Source organism: Lethenteron reissneri, chromosome 35 (genome assembly GCF_015708825.2).
Source record: "Lethenteron reissneri isolate LAM-NWPU_2019-01 chromosome 35, ASM1570882v1, whole genome shotgun sequence".
NCBI classification, from domain to species: Eukaryota; Metazoa; Chordata; class Hyperoartia; order Petromyzontiformes; family Petromyzontidae; genus Lethenteron; species Lethenteron reissneri.
In genome coordinates this window covers 7,956,871-7,983,703 of record NC_083813.1, presented here as the reverse complement: position 1 = coordinate 7,983,703, position 26,833 = coordinate 7,956,871, and the positions used below count along the sequence as shown (strand labels likewise).

At 40.6% G+C, this 26,833-nt stretch overlaps 1 protein-coding gene across 1 annotated transcript in view; it reads left to right on the top strand.

The window, feature by feature from the left end:
- HYDIN (HYDIN axonemal central pair apparatus protein) overlaps nt 1-26,833 on the top strand; it is a 123,374-nt gene that overhangs the window by 36,308 nt on the left and 60,233 nt on the right. Inside the window, 12 exon segments of the mRNA XM_061565719.1 lie at nt 1,715-1,867; nt 6,518-6,712; nt 6,714-6,757; nt 10,528-10,804; nt 13,428-13,571; nt 15,065-15,208; nt 18,518-18,831; nt 20,268-20,384; nt 22,374-22,440; nt 22,568-22,657; nt 23,407-23,616; nt 25,256-25,390. Of these exon segments, the coding sequence (XP_061421703.1) occupies nt 1,715-1,867; nt 6,518-6,712; nt 6,714-6,757; nt 10,528-10,804; nt 13,428-13,571; nt 15,065-15,208; nt 18,518-18,831; nt 20,268-20,384; nt 22,374-22,440; nt 22,568-22,657; nt 23,407-23,616; nt 25,256-25,390 (1,890 nt within the window).

Below are 26,833 nucleotides of genomic sequence, written 5' to 3'. Positions count from 1 at the left end.
CGAGTCTATGACATGTTGTGCACACAAGCATGCACTTACATTGCAAACCAAAAATACAGAGTGATATATTTTTTACTTGACAATAATATTTTTTATTGCATTTTGACTTTTTATTTATTATCCTATAGGTCATGCGAATAGTGAGGCATTTTTTGTTAATTATACATATATTATGGCCAATGATTTACCTTCTGCAGTGAGTCTCAAGTATCAGTCTTCTGGCTTTTACCATGGGACAGCTTTCCTATCTTAGCCGTTCAAGTGTTACATATGAATCCATTCAATTGTGAATTAGGTAGTATTGGCTGCACACACCTATTGATTGGTAGACATAAGACACAGGACCATGGTGATCTCTGCAAAAGTGGATGTCATTGCATTTTATCGTGTGTTAGCTCCTGCCTGAAGTAAACATATATTTTTCCCATTTAACAGTATTGAAAATATTGTCACGAGGTAATGTCTTATTGTCATGTTTCATTACTGTCCCAAGGCATGGACATGATGTTCTTTATCCCATTTAACATGTTATTTCAACCATTGCAGATACATTTTAAAAATGGTATATTGATGGTCGGAAGGTGTTACCCATTAGTGATGGATCATGATTTTCATAATTAGTAGACTATTACGTAGCTAGATAATGAAAAGAGTCACCCCCTTTTTACCAATTTGTGTCACAATTGCTAACTGCACCGGGTTGTTATGAGATTAGGTGAAGTCTATTTCGCATAATTTAATATTTTAGAATTTTCAAGGTGTTTCCCTTGGTTCATTAAATTGCATGTGCTTACTCCTAAAACATATCATTGGTGGTCATACAGTCTGGTGAGGTTTACCAGGAGAGGGCATTAAACCAATGGCAGCACTTGATCATTTTTGAAGGGTATATGAAAGGGTTAAGTTTGATTTGTTTAGCTGCCACAGAACTTACCTTGAGGCATGTAATTGCATCAAAGTATACAGTCTACTGATATATTGAAATATCCATCATTTAAGTTAATACATATTATATGCAGAGAGGAGTGAAACCTAATGTTCGTGTACCCTCCAGTGAGCTATATATCATTAGTTAATTTAGTTTCAAGGAGTTTCAGTAATACGATTGGAACTGGTGGCATATCCAGACTTCAACTCCACGCACATATTATAGTGCTTGTCCATTTCGCAGTCACTCTGGCTGTGTGTACAAACGGCGGTCAACACATCGGCAAACCACAGCCCAATAAAGAAGTCTTAGCAGAAAAGGTTGGGGGTCACTAATTCCCCCTCCTCCCATTCTCATAACTCATTGTTATGCACCACGGGATGCTAATGAAAGTGGTTTATGTGTGCATGTCCCTAGACGCTATTTATATTTACTGTAATGCATGGATATTATTGAAAAAATGCTAATGCTTTCAAAGCAGAAAAAATAGCTAAATTAGATCAACTAAAATAGCAATTTCCATGACAGATAAAATTACAAAGGCGGAATCCTAGCATTAACAAGTTCCATATAATATTTTTAAAAAACATAATGCATTCATATGTAGAATTTAAATTTCACATTTTTCCATATTTCAGTGCTGCTCCCTTTTATCTTGAGGCATGTTTACATGTGCTTAAATTTTAAAAACGTAAAATAATTGCAGTGATTATATATATAAAAAAAGGTTTTTTTGTTTGTCCATTGTGCACACAAGACTAACCTTCGTGCTTGTTTTATCTTTAGCGAGTTAGACTCCTGTGCATGGGCCAGGGCCCGGTGGTACACGTGACGCCAGCAGAAGTGTCGTGGGGCCCGGTGTCCGTGCTGGATGAGCACACCCGCACGCTCAAACTCTCCAATCAGTCGCCAATACCCGCACACTTCAGCGCCAAGACGGTAAAGTCATTGCCTTCGAAAATCCATGCACAATGGGTGGGGAACTTTGTATCTTACTCAAGGCTCAATGAGACTGTCAAATGCATTTAGCGGCAGCCACGAATTTACATAGACCTGAGTGTTTTCCAATGATAGCGCGAAAAATTGTTATGGCTCACCTTTACAGCACAAAGGGTTATTCCTGCACCTGCTTTCCTCTCGCTAACACATTCATATTAGCTCACTCTTTCTAAGTAGGCGCACGGCTGAGATGCTTGCAGGGACAGATAAATATTGTTTCAAAGTGGAAGGCCTAATGTGGCTGTGAACTGTATTAAATGGAGTAGTGGGCCATAAATTACATATCCATGCCCTAGACCCTGCTTATGAGGGGAAACTCAGATATAACAAGTTCAAGAAGGCACTTAATTCATTGGCAAATGAACCTTATGGCGGGACCCCGGGGTCCCGAATAAACGGAAGTCAAAATCGTAAGAAATGTATTTATTTTTGGCGACTTCGTCCCACCTCGCACATAAACGCCGCGACCCATCAGAAATCTATCCTCTCTTTTATTCACCTGAGCACCCGTCGTTGCCAAAATTGCCGTAGTCATAAGCAAAACTTTTAAACTTTGATTAGCGCATCGTGTAGAGCTCGTCGAGAGGAATAGATTGCCGTATCAGTTCGCCTTCAACAGATATAAAATGACGTCAGCAATGCAATTTATGCGAAAGCCGGGGGCTCATGGGACCCCGGGGTCCCGCCATAAGGTTCAAATGTAAAACGTATCGCTTCATTTAGGGAGGATGTATCGTTTATCATCCCTGCTTTCAATAAATTGTAGGATGTGATACATATTTTAAATTGAACTTAAACATTGTGTCAATAGCATACACCCTCCACGGATAGACATTATGAATCACAAAGACTTTGGCCAAAGGAGACCCTTAAATAGCTTCAGCCAACCGTTGCTACGATGCTCACAATACTACACAGTGCAATTGACCAGCAACGATAGTCAGTGGCTTGGTATTGTATCTAGCAACATAGAATTCCAGACCTTTACAACTGGGTTGTGCCATTATTCTCTCTGGGGGTTCCTCGTTCCATGAAGAGTTTTGTGTGCTCAACTTTATAATTGCAAGTAATTTTGCATGTATCTTTAATTTTACACCAACACACAATGGCATGATTTTGAGAAAATACCAGTATATTTAATATCCATAGGTTGGTTTGCAGACCCTTTTCTCCATAATGTTTGGATTAAAGTGACACAAATGATTGGTAATGATATGACGTAATGTTATTTAGTGAGTGAGATGGAACTTTCAACAGGTATAACTTCATTCAATTGTTCAACTACTATAAAAAGTATCATTTTACTGTTGTTGTACTCAATAAATAGGCAAGAAGCTGCGTGCAATGAGTTGACACGAGTACTTGTGCATTGGCTTGGAAACTTAATGCATAGATCCCCTGAGGTATACCAAAGCGAGTATTGAACTTAGAGAAATGATTTTGATTAAACATGAAGAAAATTGTCAGCCTTTATGTTCATGGCAATTTCATTGGTTATGGGTTCTCTATAAAGTTTGGCAGCTGTCTGAACTGTGAGTCTATAGTTGATTTTGAAAGTTTTTTTGAAAGGGAAACATGCCATATATTTTGGTATGTTTTATCATATGATGACTTAAACATCGGCCGTTGTTCAGTGCTATAACACCAGTTTTTCAGACCAGTATGTTCTACAAATGTGCCAAACAAAACGTCTGGGTAAATGGTGACGGGGGATTTTGCAGCCTCGGATGAATGTGTGCCGATAACAGGAAATAAATTCGGACCTTGTTAGCGTTGGCAATCCATTGGGATTTCGGTAATCTGCAGAGGTGCCTGTAGCCCAACCGAGGATAGAATGAAGGACTGTGCATTTGATAAGGCCACGTGAAGGTGTTGTGATCCCCGCTCTCTATTAGGGTGAGGGCTATCTCTTTGCAAACACCCATGACCTCACGACCACAACGAAGAGCATGTAAGAGATTTGTGGCTCGCCAGGTGGTGTCGTACACACGTGTCATTTGGCATTGTGGTGAAACAAATTCAGCTCCATTATAATGTGACTGGACATGCTCGCTGAACAATGCCCCATATAAAACGTGGATGTCCAGCCAGATGAGCTGGCAAGCAGCTGTAGGGTGACCGCATAGCCAGGTGATATCACACTCCTCCATAATCTTGTTGATGTGCTCAGTTGAGGTGATGCCTACCTGTAGTTCTACTGATCGGAGGCTGACACTCATTGATCATTTGAAGACGAGAACAATTCACTTTAATGGGCAACATCGAGTGCACAGATCCTCATACGCTGTTATCTCAATTTTGTATCGCCTCGGTGATTTAGTTAGATTGCAATGAAGAGAAATGTGTATGAATCAGACAAACGTGTGCTCAACAGTATAGATATAAATAGACCTGATTGTTTTATGCTCTACTGACAAACCATGACTTTATTTACCAATATATATTTTAAAATATATATATACAGATAAAAAATAGAAGTTGTTGCTTGACTGCTGCTGCTTATCTTGTTTAAATGAAGCCTCTTTCATTTCTGGCACTCACTCTCAGCAATAAAAAAAAAGACTTGGCACTGACTCATGGCCCCTTAAATGGGGAGATGGTCTGAACACTTGCAATGAATACGTTTTCACCCTTAAATGTTAAGTGTTAGGTTCACAAAATGTGTCTGATTCCAATAATTGACGGGATTGTTTGTAGTTGACAAAAATGTTGCACGCATGCAGTTTGAAAATAGGGCCAGAAAACTGAGAGAACATTTTTAAACATTACATCTGGAAAAGCTAATGAAATCGCATTATAATTGTTAAATATGTTGTCTAAATATAACAATAAGATGCATGGGTTGCATTACCTGAAGCAAGTGATTATTATTAATTTGCATGTGCCCTTCAAAGTGATGAAGAGGGCAATTATAGTTAACTTATTTTGCACATGGTTAATAATTCACATCACAAGACATTTTATCCAATCAAAATTAAAGCCAGGCTAAACAAGCAACGGTTTCTGCACTTGAATTTCACTTGACTGCATTTGCTCCAGTATTTATCGCAAAATGTAGTGTTTCGTGCATGCATGACCAGTTAATTTGAGTGCAGTTTCCAGCAGCAAATGCTCGACAATGTGTTTCACCAAAATGAGATTGATCAGCCAGGATAAACACGCTGCAGAACGCTTGCAAACAGCGGCCTAGCATAGCTAATAAGTGGATGAGCAACCTGCAAGGGAATTCCAGGCTGTTGCAAAGATGAAGATTGAAATCCCATTACAGATTTTATATGTTCAGTGATTTTGAGCCTAAAGCTGAAGCACATTCATTTGGGTCACGGGGGATTAGACCTAGATGCCGGTGGTATGGCCTTTAGGTAATGGAGACGACCGATAGAAATGTGCAGAGGCGTCGTTTTTCTTTGACAAAATTGCTTTCTTTTAGACGGAGAAGAACGTGACGGTATTATACAAGTCAAATGCCTTTATGCTCAGTTCTTTTTTATATTTTTCAACCAAAAAGCTCAGTTTCAGAATGAGTAACTGACACTTTTCACTCTCCAGTAACCGGGAGAGCTTTTGTGTCGAATGTTTATTTTTAAACGTAAGACCGTAAGTGGAAACATATTGCAATTTAGTTAATGTACTAACCCACAGTATAATTGGAGTTTTTTGTTGTTGAATAAATGGAAAATATATTTCCATTTTAAAGGCGAGCATTTATAATACTGAAAATGCAATGAAAGTACTAAATCACGTTAAACTGTGTGTAAATATAGGAAAATATTGTAATTAGATACCTAATGAGGACAATTATTCGGCAAAGTAATTGATTACTTTGCCAAAAAACATTGTTAATACTTCAAATAAGTATAAATTTGTCTCAATAGTTTTATAATTCTCCCAAAACCCGACAATGTGAACATGTGAGTTTCAAAACTATTATAAACCATTGCAAACTACTAGCTGCTTGGAAAGTATTGAAATGTATGATTCGTCTTACAAGGTATGCAGGCTATAGAATATGTCATTCGTGTATTGACAACCCATATTTAAAATTATCTCTCAGTTGCAATGATCACAAGATATCTAAGGTTTTATCTACATATTAATTTGTTTTGCAAACAAACACATTTTCTGGGAAAAAATATTGTCAATGCATAATGTTGTGAGTTCATATTGATGAAACAAATGCAAATACAGTCTAATAATGTAGTGAAGATGGCAGCAGCAGCATGCTTGGGCAAATTCCGTTTTCTGCCTTTCGATAATTCCATGCAGTTCCCAGAAATGCACCAATGTCATGGTTGAAAGTTACAAAAAGGGCACCAGTTGCTCACAAAGGGCAAGGCAGGTCTCTTAATCAGCACTGTCATTTGTTCGCTTGCGAAGCCAGGGCCCTGGGGAGGCACTGGAAGGGGTAAGAGAGATCGGTGCGATTTGTTGTCTCGTAGATCTTAGCCAACGGGGCTCTCATTAGTGGCGACACGGTAGGAGCTCAGTGGCTGCCCGCAGTGCACCGTCGGAGCAGTTATGTTCTTGGCGCGAAGTATCTCCGACTGTGGCATTGCTTGACTGCTGTGTGCCCCCCCCCCTCCCACACAGGCACGAGCCAACTCGCTGTGGCGCGTGGTTCCAGCGAAGGGTTCCGTGCCACCGGAAGGCGTTGTGGAGCTCGCCGTGGCAGTTCGCCTGGATGACACGGTGGCTTTCCGTGACAAGTTGCACATCGTAGTGGAGGAAGGGCAGCCGTGCATAGTGCCCCTGCAGGCCGTGGGCATTGGCACTACCATCGTGGCTCAGGCCGCCGATCGTGCCCACCGTCAACCTCGGACATCACTTCAGGTGGTCACATGCTTTTGGCAAGCAAATGGCCATGCAAAGCGCGAAATAAAATGTCCACATACTGGTAAAAGCCAGACTGCCAATCAGCGCCCTACGCAAGGCTTGCTCATCATTTATTTAGAACTGCTTTTTGTGTTTATTTGTAGTCCTTCCCCCACACATCCGATTAGCATGGTTGGCTACATACGGTGCGAATTAAGTTCAACATACATACATACACACTCTAAAAAGTGTAGAACTGAGTTAGTGTGCTGTCGTTTAGGAGGACATTTGGCCACGAGGTACATCTTCTTGCAGCTGTTAAAGATGCCATCCCATTCAATCTCATCCCATTCCATCCCAACCCTTCCAATCTCGTCTTGTCCAATCCAATTTCATCCCATCCCAGTCTCATCCTTTTCCTTCCAATGTCTTCTCATCCCACCACCGTTTGTCTTCGTTTCCCGGATTGACTGTCAGACTCATTACAATAGCAGGGATCCAATGTAAAACGAATACTCTCAGCCACTTGAGACTTGGGTAATTGTCAAATCCCTTAAATGACTTCTGCAGTATTTTGGAGTTTTCATGGGTGTCCTGTTTAATGTATAATTGTCGACATGAATTTGAGGATATAACTTTGGTGGCGAGATAGCCCAGTGGTCATCATGCTCCTAACTGAACCTGTTTACACACAGGCATTGGCTCTGTTGCTGCATCTGCTGGATCATTTTTGTGGGGAACAACCCAAACACACTGGTGTATAGTGGTACTTAATATCTCTGTGATATCATCCTCAAAATTGTGGTATAGTTTGCCAGTGCCAAACCAAATAATTTCAACATTATACAACAAAATGTAATCATGAGCACGCATGGATAAGATGTAATGCTTATCAACATGCGTTTATTCTCGGACGTATGTAATTAGTGATTATAACGGTTGCTCTTGCACCAAACACTGTAAGCAGTGCGTCTAGTGCCCCATTATAAGTTAATGGGACACGGATAGCAGCTCTGCCCAGGAGGGCACTGGAAACCCTTTGAACAATTTGGCCAGTTTTCATGTAGGAAGTCCCTAATAGCAGCACAGCTCTCTTCTAAAGTTGTGTTCATACTGGTAGGAACCTCCTGGTTACACCAGCCCACAGGGGATTATTGTGTCCGTCCGCAGGAGTGGCTGGGTGGGGAGGGGAGGGTGGGGAGGGGCTGGGTGGGGAGGGGCTGGGTGGGGAGGGTGGGGCTGGGTGGGGGGTGGGAGGGAGGGGTGGGGCTGGGTGGGGAGGGGCTGGTCACCCCGTGGTGCCCTTATAAAACTCAACGTTTAACCTACTCACGCCGGCTTGTGCCCGCCCTCACTGTCGGGCATATTTGCGGAATACACCACGCGGCCGTTGACCCTGGCCATTGACCGAGCAACCCAACGTTCCTACCAGCTCCCTCCGCAGGAATGTGTTCATATTGAGAGTGAATGTCCACTTGTTGCAGACAAATGGATGGAGGAGACATATCAACAAGGTCAATGCATTAAGGCTTTCAGCATCGTATATTTTTTGTTTAAGAGTTAAATAATAAACACCGTCCAAGGCTAACTATAGGCATCCTTGTCCCTTGTAAAACAAAGAAGCTGATGAATGTCAGTGAGCTCTCACATCATTAAAGGATATTGCAATGAATAATTAATGTACAGTAAATAATAATCTCCACTGCGCTGCGTATAGCAAGGGGGTCCTGCGATATCCTTCATGTTGAGAGTATGAAGCTCTTCAATGTTATCATGAATGAACCTTTCCAGAAGCCCTGTTACCATGGCAGCAAGGTACAAGCACATAGTAGGGCATCATAATGAGAACATATTACATCCTCAAATTATGCAAGTGGTATTTGGTGAAATTGTAGGGCATCTGTGTTCTTGTTGTAGTAAAGTACCGCTGGTGTTTTAGCAGCTAATCTCGTTGGCAACAAGACTTCGGTAAGCCACGCTGTTTATAACTTATTTTATTGTAAACTGAGCTTCAGGGCTTTCTTACCACCCTGGGCAATTCTTTGTTTATACTTTGACTCGCTCTCAATGTAAATCCCCAGGCAGAGTGTTATAAACATGAGCACATGAGCACATTTAAAATACAAGCATGAAATATTCACTTCTTTATACTTGGAAGATAACATGTAAAATTACACTCAACATTTGTGTTATATCATTAAAAGTTTTGAAATATAACTCATCAGCCATAATCTATCTGCTACTGAATGAAATCATCCCCAAGCAATCGATATCACTCATGGTTACGCAACGCAACAATCATACTTCACACACAAGCCGATTTCATCGCTCCATCTCCATAATGTACACTCTCTTATAGGGCACGTTCCCTCATTTTGCTGCCACTAAATTGTCAGTCTCAACCATCAGCCAGCTTCCCTTCCAAAGATGTGTCCAGTCTAAGCCCACTTACTTTTATTTCCAGTCAATAGGATGTATTCAACTTGTATTTCATCTCTAGTGCATGTTCCTCTTCCTGTCTCAGCGTACTTCCAAACAGGGTGCAATGGTGGCATGGATGTTAACTACCTCGCTCGGTATACAGGAGGTCGTGGGTTTGATCCCGACCCTGACACCTGTTGTATATTTGGAGTTTGCATGTCTCTCTCCCCTTGGTTGTGTGGATTTTTCTCTGGGTCCTCCGGTTTTCCCCTCCACATTTATAATCAACATGCATTTAAAGTACAGGTAGTCCCCGACTTACGATGGAGATGCGTTACGACGACCCTATTGTAAGTCGAAAATATTGTAAGTCGAAAATGGCCTAGCCTACCCAGGAGTCTTAAAGAATGGTGATAATTTAGCAAAACAGAGCAATTTACAGTACCGTGCTGTATAAACTATATGCGTACAGTACATCCCGGCAGCGTCCCAACGTACAGTATCGTACCTCGTACGCTGCTGCGTTTGTCTGCCGCGCGAAATGTAAAATATTTTACAATTTTGTAATATCGCTATCGCCATCGTAGGATCGAAATATCGTTAGTCGGACCATCGTAAGTCGGGGACTACCTGTATTTGGCCTCTATTAATTTCCACATGATAAGCCACTTCATTGAGCTCTCATTTGTGGCCTGGTAGTTTCTTGGAAAGAGCTACATAGCTCAGTGGCCTTTACCTGGTAATTATTTAAAAAATAAAAACATGCACCTCTCTATGCTTGTTTGCGCACCTTACAGCATTTGTTCTAAATTGTTTTTGTAAATGCCCATGTTTCTGAACTAAATGAAAAGCAACATACCAATTTGGCAAAATAAGAACGTTTTTAATCGGTGTATATTACCTTCTATGACATATAATACAATGGAAACAAATAATGTATGTTCAAATGAAATGTAGGCTTTGTTTGGGTTTATATTTTTAGTAATGAACACCCTTAAAATTGCTTTGTGTTTGAAAAACTCAACACATTCCTTCAATATCATTGTCGTATGGTATTAGACGTAAACATTAATTTTATGTACTATCAAGAAGGGCCACTGCTCGAAACATCAACAATTATTTAATTGTCCTTTTTAAGACAGTGTTATTGTTGAATGTGTTGACGTTTTTTATTTGACTGTGTATAGTTCCAATGGAGTATCACCAAATTTATGTATTTGGATCAGCACGACTGCAGAGGTGTGGGGTGTGTGTTTTGAAATGTCCCATTGTTGTACATTGGGGAACAATAATACAGTCAATTATTCTCCAGTGTGGACTCATGGGTTCCATTCACTAATTCACTCACCATCCTATCGTCTCCAAAGCTCCAGTCCGTGCCAGTTCCACTTTACGCTCACCAACATGGGCCGGCGCGCCCACCAGCTCTACTGGATGAGCGAGAGCTTCCCCGTTCCTCGGTCGAATGCCAAAAAGCCGGGTCATCGCGCCACAGGAAGGGGCAGCTGGGCCCACGACGGCACGACCGCGGGCCCCCAGCCGCCGTCAACACGTGCCGTCTTCTCGTTGCACCCAACGCGCATGGAGTTGGCTCCTGGGGAGAGCATTGACGTGCTTCTGCAGGGCTTGGCTGACGTCCCCAAGGTGGGCGCTGGTGATAACCAGCTGGCTCTACCGCATCGCTCCGGGCTGACATTTGTGTTTATTGAGTTCAATAACATTTGCGGAATTCGCTTGAATGCCCAAGGGCTTAGGGGAATCAAGCTGCACCACGGTGACGTATATGAATATACGTGGAAAACACAATCAATACTCCTGCCTCTTGGCCTGGAATTTGGAACCAACTTTTTAAACTAATGACCTCTTTTTCTCACTCCGTTTAAACTATTTAGTTTGATATAATTAAACACCTTATAACGTGGCTCTTTTTTTCCACTTGCCTGGTATACTGCTTAACAATGGGCCTGCGTGCTGTTGGGGCACATGTGTTTTCATGCTTGTTGCAAAGTCAGCCTGACACTGGGGCAATGTAAGGCTCTGATTTTGAACTTTTCGCAAATAATGTCAGGATGACTTTACTTTGAGTATGATAATGATTACTTCCATGTATTTTATGCATTCCTTTATTAGTTAATATTATTAAATACAACACAATTTGTGAATTTTCCTGCACATAGCACAGTGTAAGACCCTTCGTACGTGATTTTGTGTGGAAGCAGCCATAATGTTTGGTAAGAATTTAACAAGCTGAATTCTTAAACAGCACGCATCAGTCTTCTTGGTTCTTTCGGTAAAGTCACGTAGAAGGAAAATAATAAAATAATAAAAATTGAACATAATAAAATAATTCTCACGACGTTTCAGCCACAACGCAAGCAGCCGTCTTCCTGTCGAGAAGGCAGAGTCTGAATGATTCATTCAGACTCTGCCTTCTCGACAGGCCTGTTCTCCACCTGAAGACGGCTGCTTGCGTTGTGGCTGAAACGTGAGAATTATTATGTTTTATTTTTATTATTTTATTATTTTCCTTCTACGTGACTTTACCGAAAGAACCAAGAAGATGAATCTCTGCAGTCACGAAAGCTTTAAATCGAAAGCACGCATCAGCTTGTACATTTCATTGTAATTTAATAACTGGAATAACTTCAATTGTAATAACATTTAATTATTATGCTTTAAAAGGTTTTTGTGGTGCTGCAGTTATTAAGATGACATTTGAATCTGCAATCAGCATTTAATACTTTACAATCTATATCATTTTTTGGGGTCAAGGAGTGGCATTGTGGTTCGTGAACTGTGCAATGAACCTGGCAACCTGAGTATTATTCCTGGCCATGGCTAACATCATTGGAAATTAATATCTAAACTGGTGCTCGCCCCCCACACCCCCACCTTCTTTACCCTTCACCCCAGCACTGATCAACAGGGTGAAGTATGGTTAAACAACCCCATGACAACCACGGCGATGGGGGACGCCTTTATCCAGGAGGGAATTGACAAAGGGGCATAGTTGACACATCATTCAAACTTAATTCCATTGAATGTATATTTCTTGCCTTATTAAAATTATATATGTACTCTCTTGTAGTAGAAGTATGTGCATGTAATGTGCACAGATGTGATATATACTCACCAAATGATATATAATATTAAACTTACTGCACTCTTTTACGTGAGATGTAAATCAAAGTTGGAGTTGGTGGGTGGGTTATTTTTAGCAGAGGCTGATGTGTTACAGTGCATGATGGCAATGGCAACTGTTCCTTTGATGGCTGTCACAGAAGTTAGAGGTCTAAATCACAATGATTAGGGAGAGTGAAAAAGTTTCAAAAGCCCCATCAGATGGGTGGGACTTGTTGGGGAGAGCAAGCGATATTAAAATGGCGCTCTGGTGAGTAATTGGACCCAGTGCCCACCGCAATAGCCGGTGGCCTCTGCCACTTGGTATGCTTGGCCGAATGTCATTATGAGTGCTTCAAAGGGTTGCAAATATACATACGCATTGTGTAGCTTCTGACAAAATCACCTGAAATGCACCCGATCCCGTCAGATCTCAAAAGCTAAGCAGGTTTGAGCGTGGATAGTGTGTGGATGGGTGACCACCATGCACAGCAGGGTTTTATAGGCGATGTTATGTGACAGCAGAAGGTAGTGCATCAAAACTGATTGGGCCATTGCTCCCCACCATCACCAACTCGCACTGACCAGCATGATGAAGTATGATTTTTTTTTAAGTAACCGACTTGATACGCACAGGATGGGGGAGACCACTATTCCAGAAGTGAATTGACTCAAGGCTGTACATGTACATGAGTAAATAACATGTGATACATGTGTAATATGCTATGCACTTCATATGCTTTTCTGCATGTGTTCATAATCATGTGTCTGTTAATCATATATCTATCATATATATTGTTATAGTTTACTGTTCGTGCATACGTATATTCTGCCTATTGTTATTGTTTGAATACATGCGCACTTTATGATAATTTGAGTAACTCAAAAGTGAGTTTATTCGGATATTCTCGATTTTTATTTGAAACTTAGAGAATGCCTATCTTCAATACTTGTTAACAAAAGCATTCATTTGGCAATTAAAAATTCAAGACAGTGCTATGGTGTAAATGAGTTAATATCTATAATTTTACAGATTATTCTATGTTACATGCCTTCACCGAATGTTGCATGGTGGTGCTACATTGATATTGCAAGCACAGAGTGACTCACATTGCATGCCTCTTTGTCTCTCTTTGGCCACCATCAGGTGGTAAGCGAGCAGATGGTGTGCCATGCCATTATTGGTAAGCAGTCGGGCAAAGAGAGGATCATGCGAATGAACATTAGGTGCGAGTTCATCCAGCCGCTGTTGGAACTTTCATCGCGGCAAATCAGCTTTGTGGTGGAGAAGGTACTTAGCATGCAATTCTCAATGATATTGTTATCGCTAGGGACATCATCCTCATCCACATCGTCTTTGTCTTTATGGTAACTTTCATAGTCTTCATATCCCTGCTCTGCTCCATTGTGCCATTTGCAGCAACGTCTAGGGCAACAAAAACCTGCTCTATATTTTGCGTCAAAATGCTAAATAAATGTCGTGATATGGAGGTGCCAAACATGCATAAAAGTTTGTGCGACATGGGCCACTGCGTTGTGTCAGCACTCCCACAGTGTGGACTCCCCATAGTGTGATTTTCATAATTCTCCACAATGGTAAAATATTCCACATTTATAATAGTTTCACTCCCAAACTCCACTCGAACCCTGCCTACTTTGGACCCTTGATCAATTTGGCATAAGGAGATGCAGGATTATTGTAATTGTTGTGTTGTATCGGCCACATGTCAATTTGGAAAGTGCTGAATTGTCCCGATTTTCCTGCGAAAACGACCATCATTCTACCAAAAATTGTCAGAATGATGGACAAAATAGCTATATGAATTGCACCCAATGTCATCTATTAGCATACTTACTCCATATTACACTGGCATATCATCGAATTCAAGAGAATTGTTTTTCTCTATGATGTAGCCAGAGGGGATGTTTGCCACATTAAATTAAATAGCTTTTTTTTGGCTTTGGGATTGTTAAAGCAGCAGTCTCCAGATTTGGTTACAGCGCATGTTTGTGACAAGGTCACCTTTAGGCTCCAAAATATATTATATGAGCATAAGGTTCGTGCCATATAATCCTAGAGGATAATATGCACCCACCAGCAGCACCATGGATAGATAATGAAATGAGAGGGAATTTAGAAAGGATTGTTTAATTTCAGAGAGGTGGATGATTGTTCATACACAGTATATGATGATCACACACATTCAGCGACAGTTGTGAGGGGCTGGCTTTCTCAGCTATAATTGCCTGCCACTCATGAGATGAAAAGTAGGTGTTGCGGAAAAAAAATCACACCTAAGATATATAACTGGTGTTTTCTAATTGTTGCGTTTGAGTGACAAATGGAAGAGCTGACAATTCACCGCTTTATTAAAATGTCTGCTCACAACATGGATGCGTATAGCTATCTATATTTATTTACGCTACGTATATACATGGTGATAATATATTGAGATCGGATTATTTATTGTAAGGATAAACTCACATGTTATGTAAAACAATTATTTTTAAAAATATAATCCACACAGTTCATGGTGTTTGCATAAAAAAATGTGATTTCACAATAAACCTCATCCAGTATTTGAAACTTTTATATCTCACGTATAAATATACAAATAGGGTGTATTATTCTTATAACTATAGCCAACTGTTAAGATACTTTGAATACAAATCTTTGTTATGTTATGTCCATGCCATTTTTGCCACGATATTGAATCCCTGCATCATAGAGCATGAGTCATCATTAATATAAACATGAATATACCTTGTCTCCTTATGTGCCAGCGACCAGAGGACACCCTACAACCACAGTACGAGCAACTGAAACTTAAGAATGTGTCATCACTGCCGCTGGCCATGAACCTGAGCCTGGAGTTTCCTTTCAGTATCATCCTCCCAGAGGACTGCCCTGCTGATCCCAGCGCCACAGTGAGTGCCCCTGCTAGAGGCCAGCGTGTCTACACCTGTGTGGGGTCAGTTACACGCACAAGGCAATGCAGCACATTACCCGATAGCTCTCTGATGTGTTTTCGAGTTGTGCCGCATGCTTCTCAAGAAGCTGCCGACCCGTGGAGCAAGAAGTCGGACATCAGGTCAAGCAACATGCGGTACAACGCAAAAATATCAGAGCTGTACAGAATAACCGCCAAAGTCTATGCAGCAACATTGCCTGATTCCTAATTACATTGTATGGTTTGAATGTGTTAAAAAGAAAGTTTGTTTTCCTATTTTAAGTTACAAGACACACTTGACATACACGATGGAACGTTCAATACTTTTTTCAAATTGAATTTGTAATCTTGTGCCATACATATTTGCACAGCTTTTTTTGTGTGGTGGTTTTGTTCTACTTTTCTCCCACTCAGTCTTGTTTCATTAGGCCCCTTGTCTCACATTGGTCATATTTAGATATGATATAGATGCACTGCTTTGCCACAAAGCTCGTTTAATTTTCCAAATTGAAAACGTGTATGTAATGAATTAACTTTAAAATTATTAAATAACCGGCAGATTATTTCAAGAAATGTGATACTTTTAAAGTATTCTTGTGCTTGTTTACACAGGCAAGACTCACTAATTCAGAAGACTTATTTTTCAGGAAGGTCCTGCCAAGTTTTTTTTCTGGAGGAGTCATTTTGCGATGTCTAATCCCATTGAGTAATGTTCAGCATTTTTTTTTTCATTTGGCCAATACCGTTGACAACGTATGTTTTTAGCTATGGGAGGAAACCAGAGAACTCAGAGCAAAGTCATGAAAAACACGTGACTTTCCTCCTGCTATATTGTAAATGCAATTTCTATGCGTGTGGACCACATAATACACGTTAATAAAGACACGTCCATCCAACCACGCATTGCAATGTAATATTCACTGTACCTCACTTAAATACAATACCTCTATGATAGGACCACTCTTTGATCTAACGTACACCTGACATTTTTCACCCACCAAAGAATCTCTGACGTAATATCTGCGCGACCAATTGACAGTACGTCAAAATACATGTTGAACATGATGGCTATGTAGCCTTCGACAATAGCAAGATGTCAAAACATAAAATTCGTCTCAGATAGTTTGTTGATTTGTTTTTATATAAAATTCAGCTGTGTGACTTGTCCCACGAAAGGCCTATACAGTATGTTTCTGCCACAGCATAAATATTATTTCTTATTTTTGTTTATATCAGTTGTAAGAATTATTTTTAATATAGAAACTAATATATGTTCGCTGGTTAATGTTTAATCTTGCACAATTGTTCATCAGTCAGCATTGTCTGATGGAACCATCTTCAGCATGTGAAGGACCAGTGTGATATGCCAAAGTCTTATCAATTGATAGCCATTGTTATTCTTAAATGACAAAAACACTGCTATAATTTTTACTTGATTTTAAAATGCAGTTGTTTTTACTATAATAGACATAAATAATCTGTGTTTAATGAGATGTTGATCACAGCCGAGTTAAAATTTGGTTCTTTTTTGCGTTGCTGAACGTTGTGATTTACAGTGTGTTTTGTTATCTGATTGTGGTATACAACATGTATATTTTCTTCTTACCCGCATGGTTATTTAAAAATGATTGCTCATGTTTATAAATGTATGCAATTATGCATGTGTCATTATTTTCTCCAATGCCACCTGCATCAAAGCTGTGTCCAGATGGATCTAGCAACAAATAAAATAACCAATGCTTGTGTCATTCAGGAAAGCATGCATTTATCGCTGCTCTATTTTTAATATATATAAAACAACATATTTTTGGTTTTCAATACTATGTTATGATGCAGTATAATAATATACTACTACTAAAATTAATGTAGTGAAAAACATACAGAGAACATGATACTCTGAATGTATTGCTCTGAAAGAGCGCATTTTTATTATGAGTGTAATACAAACACAAGGGAGAGTCTTACAACAGACAGTTTCCCACTTGTTCAAGGCAAACCCCACAGCAGGGAAAGGTACAAAATGAACATGCATATAGAATAGCCATTTATCTTTTTTAATAAAGGGTATGGTGTGACAGCTGTTATTACTCCCTTTTTATTGTTCTCAAAATTATAATAACCCAATTATAACCTCTGCTATGAGACCTCACACAGTCAACATACCAAAAACAATTTTCTCTGCACGGCTGCAGCAATAAACAAACACATTCGTCTTGATATCCAGCAAGGTTTGTTTTTTTTTCTTTGGAATCATATCGCCCCTAGCTTTCACTATCTGTTCTCATAAGTGACATTATAGACCCTTGTCATTGGGTCAGTGTTCATTTGTTTATTTTGTAAGTTATTCCTAGAGGAGGCCAGTCATCCAATGCATCATGATCTTACTTTCTTTTCATTGACCGTATTAAAAGGAACCTGTTATAATTTTTAATCAACCCTGTTATTTTTCACATCGGTTCACTGAAACAGCGGCTTAGGCGTTTGTATATTTTGTACGTATAAGCTTGGTGTGAGCTCTTTTCTTGCAATGGTACACGTGTCAAGGTTCAGCATCAGGGGGCTTAATATAGTTAATGTTATACTCATCCACCTATTCTAGATGGTGCAATATTTAGAAATATTTCACACCCGTGGTTGTGAATTGACTGAGCAGCTGCATAAGGATCATTTCTTGGGAATTTTCTAATTCATTGGTGGCCGAGGGATGTTTTTTTTACTGTGTTAACAGAAACATTTTTCGATTGCATCTCGGTTTTCATTCCTTCAAGATTGCATTACATGACACGCTAAACTAAATTATGTGGCTGTTTAACTTATCCCTTTAAATACCATTTGGTAAGTTTAATATCTTTAAACATCTCCAACAATGTGAGGTCAATGGGTTTTAAATGCATTTCCTTGTAATCGTTACACTTTCCATTCTTTTTCAGTCACTTAATTTAAGTAAATGTCTTGTGTCCAAGTTGACTTCAGTGTTAAAATTGGAAATTCCACGATGATTTTACATGTTTACTATTCAGATATATACGTACAATACAGTATATATTTTTGTATCAATAATTACTTAAGTGTATCACATTTGTGATATTTCTGTTAACCTTCCTATCCATTTACCAAGTCACTTTACAGCACGTGATTATTTTCAAGTAACCAAGCCATGTACGTTTCAATAACTTTTTGCTGTGTGGTAGGTGGTGACAATTTTTGGTAGCGTGCCATGTATTCAGTGTTGTGTGTGGCTGGTAGAAACCTGATGGCATGTGCTGTTTTGCGTGCCGCGTGCCAGGCCCTGAAGCTGGGCATCGGAGAAGAGCAGGAGGTGACGGTGGCGTTTGAGCCAGGGTACCGGGACGACGCAGCGTCACGCATCGCCACGGGCCTTCTTACCATCGAGCACGCTCACCACCCTCACCGTGATCACGTGGCGCTGCTCGGACACACACATTTCCCCAACCTCTCCTTCGATCACACGAGCGTTGACTTTGGGTGCGTGCTCAACCACACGGAGGTGGAACGGCGCATCACAATGGTCAACTGCAGCCCACTGCCCGTGTCCTTCTGTTGGTCCTTTCTACAACACGACGGGACCACACCTATCAGGTGCCTTAACATGCGGACTACATTTTTTGGGTATTGTGAGTCTTGTTTAATGGACCGGTCAATTGCTAGGATGAAAATTCTTGAGTGGTCTGGGCAAATTTCAGGCACGTGCATATCCTGAGTGTATAGATCATTTGCAAAGTTGGTAGCAGCTCATGCTGAATAAATCCAAAATACATTGAGCAAATGTGCCACAGGTTTACAATGCCTGGTCCTGATGCCTTCACACAATTACCGCTGCAACTACCACTATTCTCCTGACAAATTCCCATTGCCATGTGCATCTACGATTTTTATGGCAAGAGTAGGTCACTGTAAATAACCCACTGTTCAGCTGCCTCTTGTCCATATTTTACACTGTTTTTTTTATCCTGATGCAGATCACAATAAGGGTGTGTAAAAGAAACCATTAATTACTTTTATTTATCACAGGTCATATCTGCAAATAATGCAAAAATAAATTTAACCCCCAACCACTGGAAAGCAACTCACTGGCTATAAGGAACCAACATTAAAGGGGGTGCATAGAACGTTTTTATTATGTTTTCATGGTACTTCACTTTATAATAACGTCTATACCCTAGTGACACACACATAAAATGAGTACGCTTTCAAAAACAACCATCAATTCAGATGGTGTGCTCAGATATATAGAACTCTAGTGCCTACAATGTACGGGTGCTAGTGCTTAGGTCATATCTTTTTATCACCGTGCGAAGTGATTTTAAGTGCAGTTGGACCATTTGGACAATACGGAGCTTCAACTCATCCAGCCAACTCTCCATTATCTGGGGTAATGGGAGAAGGGATGGCCAGGTGAAAACAAAACCTCGGATAATGCAAAATGTATGTAAAATTGGCTAAAAGTGCATTTTAATAATTCACCTACTTAGAAATTAGGGCGAAGACAAGCCTCACAGTGCTCGCCAAAGCCACATTTAGTATTCTTGGGGTTCAACATTAATGCTTAAAACACTGGTAGCTGGTATCAAGAGTGGTATTACAGGAAACCATATAGTACATGATAATACATATAGTACATGATAATACATAGAGTACATGTACACAGCCCTTTGTTATTCCACTGCTGAGTGAAGGCCACCCCACGCTATGTGAATACTTTACCACCCTGAGCAGTGTGGGTTGATGAGGCAGAGCACATAGACGTGAGGGCATAGAAGTACAGAACAACAATGGATGTTGCTGCAATACCCTCTGTTGCCCACTACGTAGCTGTGCAACCTATAACGCTGGTTATGCATCTTGGTCACCCATCAAAAAACTATCGAGGTACAATCCTGCTCTGAGATCTGATGATATTGGGCGCATTCCCAGTGGTTTTGGCAGAGTCAACCACCTAGTAATAATACATAAATCGACTGTCGTTGCTTCGATGTCATTGTTGTCTTTTTTTACGACATGTATTTTTGGATCAGTCACCGAGGAGAGGGGGCGGCCGTGCACAGCTCCCTGCCGAAGCCGTTTGAGGACGATGAGCACAGGAGCCGGCCGCACGTGGGAGAAGTCCGTGCCACGCCAGCCAGCAGAAGCAGGTGCGCTAGTGGGAGGGCCGCAGGGTGTTCGAGACTGTTTGGCGAGTTGCAACGCCGCTTGCACAGTTCCGTGCCACGTAGGCATTGCTGCCAAATGCAGACACCCACGGGTCCCCTGGCTCTCGCTCGTGTACGTGGCCGTGTTGTGGGGCAACAAAGAAAACAAAGGAGTTGGGGGGAGAGTTGTCGTGAGTTCCTGTGCGCTAGCGATTCAAAGATTGGTAAATGTAATACAATGTGTGAGTGCGGAGAAGTCGGTGACATGGGGTAGATTAAGCATGTGGGCAGCAAATGCCACATATTGGGAATTCTGTGTTTTATTTTTACAGTATATTAGTTTATACCACGGCATGTTCTTTAGTAACAAATTATAGTAGCTAAATCAGTTGCTTTTACAGAATATCCCTCAGAAATCTGCTGCATATCATTCCAGAATAGTATTGTATTGATAGAGTGCAATACGAAATTGAATGCTAATATTGTAATGAGTTGTGTAGCAATATTGTTCGATGCGGCGTAAAGTTAATTTTTACTAAGATGGAACACCGAATAATATAAAAGTAAATTAGTCTTATTTTTCCTTTCATTGTGTTTCTCAGAATACAATCTTTTTCACAATAACCATTTAATTGCGAGACATCATACGAGTATACAGTTTACCTCCTGTATGAATAATTTGTGATTGGCATTGAATAAAACATCATGCCTCATGCATTCATTAATTCTGTCTGACTTTCCACCCATTGGTAATGTATCTAGAAGGGCCTCTAGGGGAATCTGACGCTCGGCCCTGCACACAGTGGCACTCGTTAGCGCCTTCCCAGGAGATACACACAAGTTAGTCATGTTGAGGTACAGAGGATATTCCAGTGAACAGACAGAGATCCTGTTTCCAGGCCACCAAAGTGCACTACTATCTAATGACAATAGGGTGAGGGGGATTTATTATGGCTTGCTGACCAGACATCCAATGCGGTGATTCACTCAGGTTCAATTGCAGCCCTTCAATGCTGACGTTTCTATCATATTTAATTGTTGGTGAGTACCCTTCTTGATCTAGACTCGGCTTGTTGCCATATTGGTGATTCACAGCAAAGCAAACAGACAGATGGTTGTCGTGCTGATCCATGTGTTTGGCATGAGTGACTCAGCCCTCACATATAGGAATCACTCACGAAGAAAACACACATACAAGTGAAACCTATTGTGCCAGCTACACATCTTGACAAAATGGGAAAAAAACGTTATTTTCGTGATTTGCCCCCTTGTTGATGATTCAGACATCAGCAGCACATTTTCACCAAATATTGGACGAAAATTTACGTTGATCAAAATGTGAATCTGGCTCCAAGAAACATTAAATCATTCTCATCTATTCACATTGTATAAGAAATTATTTCCAAATATAGAGAGCAGTGGTACTCCATGTCAAACGGTTATCATTCAAACTTCCCCTGATATACTTGTTTGTTGTACACGCATGCTGTGGTTTCTCCCAAGCATGGAGATTTATTTGGAGTGTATACTGTAGGGATCCACGTCAATCAGTCGTCTACCTTCACAACTAATATTCCTGCCTGACACTGCTGTAGGCTTGAGAGAAAAGTTGGTGAAATATTTATTTCGTCACCAAACTGTAGAAAAACAACAAATAAACTGTGCCTCTGTAACATTGCACTCAGTATTTCTATTTAGGTTTATTAAAAATGAAGGCAGCTTGAAAAATGCAGTGGCCACACTGCCATGGATGTAATTTCCATTTGGATTGTGATTCTGTTTTTTTTATTCAGGTGCCGTATTGTAATGCTCACTGACATGAATCATCACGATTCATTTAAATTCATATTGGAGTATTTAATACACGTTAAACCCACATTGTCGGTATTACATTAACTTCTAAGCAGCCCATATGCAATGATCCAATATGGGTTGCTGTAGTAACTATACCAACACTGTTTAATTTAAAATGCCACCCCTTGTTTACTGTAGGTTATTAAAAGAACGAAGCAGCCTTCAATCACTGGACGGTGATAATGTAAACCAGGATGAAGAGGAGGTAAATACACGCAATATGGTATTAATCTTTTCTTTATCATTTGAAGCCTCCATATTTGCCATGTGCTTTAAATGTACACACAGACAGTTGTCATGTCAAAATGCCAATCAAGACGTGTTGCCTGCAGGAGGGTGTGAATACATCAGCGGACTTCGGAGTCTCAAAGCATCTGATGGTGCCTGACGAGGGCGAGGTTCCCTCTACTGGTCTTCAAGAGGTAAGTCCATTCAGAGCTCACACTCCTCTCTCTACCTCTGCCTGTCCTCGTGCATTTGCCGTCCTGCCTTTATGCCCCTTTGTAGCTTTCAACGTCTGGTCCTCGTCCAGTAAATTTAACTTCCTATTCCGAGCGTCGCCTACATCTACAATGATCCGTTTTTTGGTAATTTAAATCTTTTTAAAGTTGAAAACTGTCACGTTTGAGATGGCTAGGTGTTTCAGAGGTTAGCACTGAGCTGACAATGATATACTGGGTGTAAATCCAGACAGATGCCTGTGATTAAACGGGGTTATCAAATGTAGAAAGTTAATGGTCTCGGCCTGGCCATTGCTAACGACACAAGAAAACATGTTCAATCTGGTTCCGAACAAAATTCGGCTTATTTCTAGCTTGGAGCATTACAAACATTGCTTAGACTGTCATGTATGTATGTATGTTGAACTTCTTTCACACCATACGGAACCAACTATGCTAATCTCTCAGTGGCAGAGTGAGTGGAAATATACTTCTGTACCGTATTAACCAGAGGTCAATTGAAGGGATCTCTGAGGTATCTCTGTGGTGTGTGCTCCTGTGGGCAGTTCTCTTATATGAAGGGCTGTGGTGCTCTGGGGGGAGTAAAACAATGCATGGACAATGCTGTGTTCCAAGGAAAAACTGTGGTGAGATAGACACACGACAATTGTGCACAGTACTCACATTTGCATGCCCACATGTGCATGCTTACGTTTCTCCCTCACCGCCAGGTGTTTGACATCCTGCCACTCTACGGGCAGCTACAACCGGGTGAGAGCCAGGCTGTCACCGTCAGCTTCTTTGGGCATGCGGGCCTGCGTGCCCGGGCTACCGCGCTGTGCCGCGTGGTTGGAGGGCCCACCTATGAGATCAGCCTGCTGGGAGAGGCAGCAGACATGAGCTACCAGCTCAGCACCACTGAGGTGGACTACGGGAAGGTGGTAAGTGTCTCGGTGGCCACTGCAGTGGATGTGGTGATCTCAGGATCGACCACAAGGCTACATGATGGAGAAAGTGTAAAGTCGTGGGTTTCCTTCACCAATCAATATCTTCCAACATATGAACTTATGATGTTTCATTCACAACTGACTTGATTGACACTCATAATAAACGTTTTTGGGTTAGATCGCGTTATTTATAAATGTGTCGTAACCCTCTACCACCCGACACGGCCAATCAGTAAAAAAGTGTCACGTTGACAAAATACAAATAGTTCACTACTTTAGCCCACCGGTGTGTTGACACTATTCACTTACTGATCTCTGTGGCTTTTATCAAGGTTTTTATTGAAAGTTCATAATTCACCACAGACAGTAAGGTCTCACTCTTGAAGAGGCCCACAGAAGCATGGACTTTCTTAAAATTCTTGTTTTTTTTAGCCCAATACCCGACCTTATAAACTATTTTTGCTAGGCAGCTGCATTTTAGCTCACTGAGATCAGTGTAAATGGATAGGAGGAGCCTATTCCAACAGATATTTGTGGGACGATCCAATATTTTTGTACCTTTGGTCCCTTTACAACCTGAACTGAGGTCTGGTTTTGGTCATAGAGCCCACGAGATTTATGTGTTTTTTTTGTTTAATTCCTTGTGTTCAGTGCCCCCCCCCCCCTCCAGTTGAAAAAGACAAATCTCATAACACAGCTAGAAGGTGAAATGGGGTCAAAAGAAATCCCCATTTACCTCCCATACCCTTGGCTTAGCACAGTTTGAGAATGAGCCTTTCCTGCACTTTGAGATTAACTCTATTCAGCACCGACTGAAAATAGCATGGTTGGACAGATACATATTCTGTTTCCTATATATTGCACACTTTTTAAAAATACTTCCTATGAAATAGGTGATAATTTCTTATCCAAGAATGCTCTAAAAAGCTCTTAAAGTTACGTGTAGAAATTCTATAGTTTAATGCGTAAGTATTTGTCTTTAGGCCCATCATCTCTTCTGCGGACAGTGGCCGAAAAAATTTGCACAAACAAATGCGGACACTACATATCTTGTGTCTGCACAAGTTGAAATCAAATGACTTGAGAAAAGAAAATCTGAATTCAGCTAAATCACATAAATTCCCAGCAGTTGTAATCTTCATGATCTCAGTACACTTTGATCCTATTGTTTCTCAGAGCCAAGGTATGAATTAGATCATCAGGCTTTTTGATTTGCAGTAAGTCCAATTGATAGGTTACTTCTTAAAAAAGATATATTAAGCTCTTGAGTATGACTGAAATGTGAAAATTACTTGTAAAGTTGGAAAAGTGATGACTATATGCCAAGTGAAGCAAGGGAGCAATTACAATGGCTTGGATATACATTTAAATACATTGCATGAAATGTTGATTCCAGTATTAATGTTATGAACAGGATTTAGCCCCAAAGTAACCTTGACACATTATTGAAACGATTTAATCTTACAATAGTTCCTGAATGTTGTTTGCGTTTCCCCATGATATTTTCTATCTGATCACAAAACCTCATTGAAACGGTGATGTGAAGCGTGGGAGGACATACTGCTGATTGGGACGCTGCACTAGGCCGCTGTAATCACCAGCCTGATTGCTGCTGCTGCTGCTGTTGTCACAGCTTTTTGACCGCGTCGCTGAGGTGGAAATCACCCTGAGGAACACAGGCAGCGTTGGCTTTTGGTTCACGGGACCTGGGGAGGCACGAGGAATGGAAGGCCTTGCTAGTGGTGTCCCTTACATCTGCCCGCACACTGTGAGCACGCACAGCACTTGCACCAATCACTCACTCGGCACCGTTGCTCTTTACTGAAAATTACCGCGTTAATTTTTTTGGCCTTTTTTTGTAGTTTTATTATAGGAGCACTGTTTTGGTCATGATTCAGAATTGGGGGCAACATTTTAAAGTGTAAAATCTTTAGGCAGCAGAGAAAAGTGTGCTCGCTGACGTTCTGTCATCTTACACTCCCTCTTCTCTCACTGAATGGGGAAGCTGCCGTGAGTATAATTGAACGTATCATTACGTTATGTGTTATCGAGTTTGCAGACAGTTACATGAAGGAAACAAATCTTGTGTAATAAGTTTGGAAAAATAAGTTCAGTGCAATAATGTATCATGTTTTTGCAGAAATTGTGTTGTTAATTTATTTAACTGTTATGGGTATTCATTGAAAAGTTACAAACAATTACTACATCACCTTCTTGGAATGTTGTAAAAAATGAAACAATGCTCACATGCAACCGGCATTCATCAAGTCAGACTAGGCCTGGGGTCGTGTGTGCAGGTCAGTGAGTTTTGGATCGGCCGGAGTCTGCAGTGGTGCATGAGAGAGCACGATGCAGGAAATTTATGTGAACAAGGCTCGTTGCCTGTAATGGAAAGATCTCCTCTGTCTTTCCTATTTTCAGTAAAAAAAATGTAATTAGCTTGCTCTTTTTACATTTGATATACTAATGCAGCTTCATGGTTTGTTCATGAAACATATTTAACTTACCCTTAAGTTGTCGTGCTTTGGGAGACTTAACAGCTAGAAAATGTTATCTGAAGTACTGTACTAAAACTCTTGGATTCCCAGAGTCACTAAGAATCCCATGCTCACTTCATTTTGTCATTTTCGCTAGGGTACAAAAAGTTTAAACTATCTAAAGCGATGGATTTCTCACCTTTTCTCTGCACTTCAATAAGTCCAATTATATTCATTTTATTTCTCCCAATTCTGTCTCAAGTAAAAAATATTTAATTTGCCTCGCAGAGTCCGCACGATGTACGTAGCTGTGATTAAATCTAGAAGGCAACCTTAGCACCTCCTGTTCCTTCAGCATGCATAGCATATGCCATGGCTGAGCTGCTGGGATTTGGGGTTCGTGGTTTAAACATGTTGGTCATGGGGGTTTTTGGGCCATGCTTCACCACACTACTCAGTGCGGATTGGTCAAGGGCGGGCATTTTGACTTGAGTACCAAAATGCTATGGGTTCCCCTGTTCAGTATAGTTCTTCAGGTATTCAAGGCGTTTAGTCTTCTTCGTCACATCAATGCAGAAGGAGTTATTTGAAGCTACTCGTTTACAAAATAATAGTATAAAAATCTTAAAATGTTACGATATTTATTTGATAGTAAATTTTGATATTTTAATGGCTACACGTGTATTAAACGAACAGATGTATTGATAGACATCTGGATTAAGGACAGTGAACCA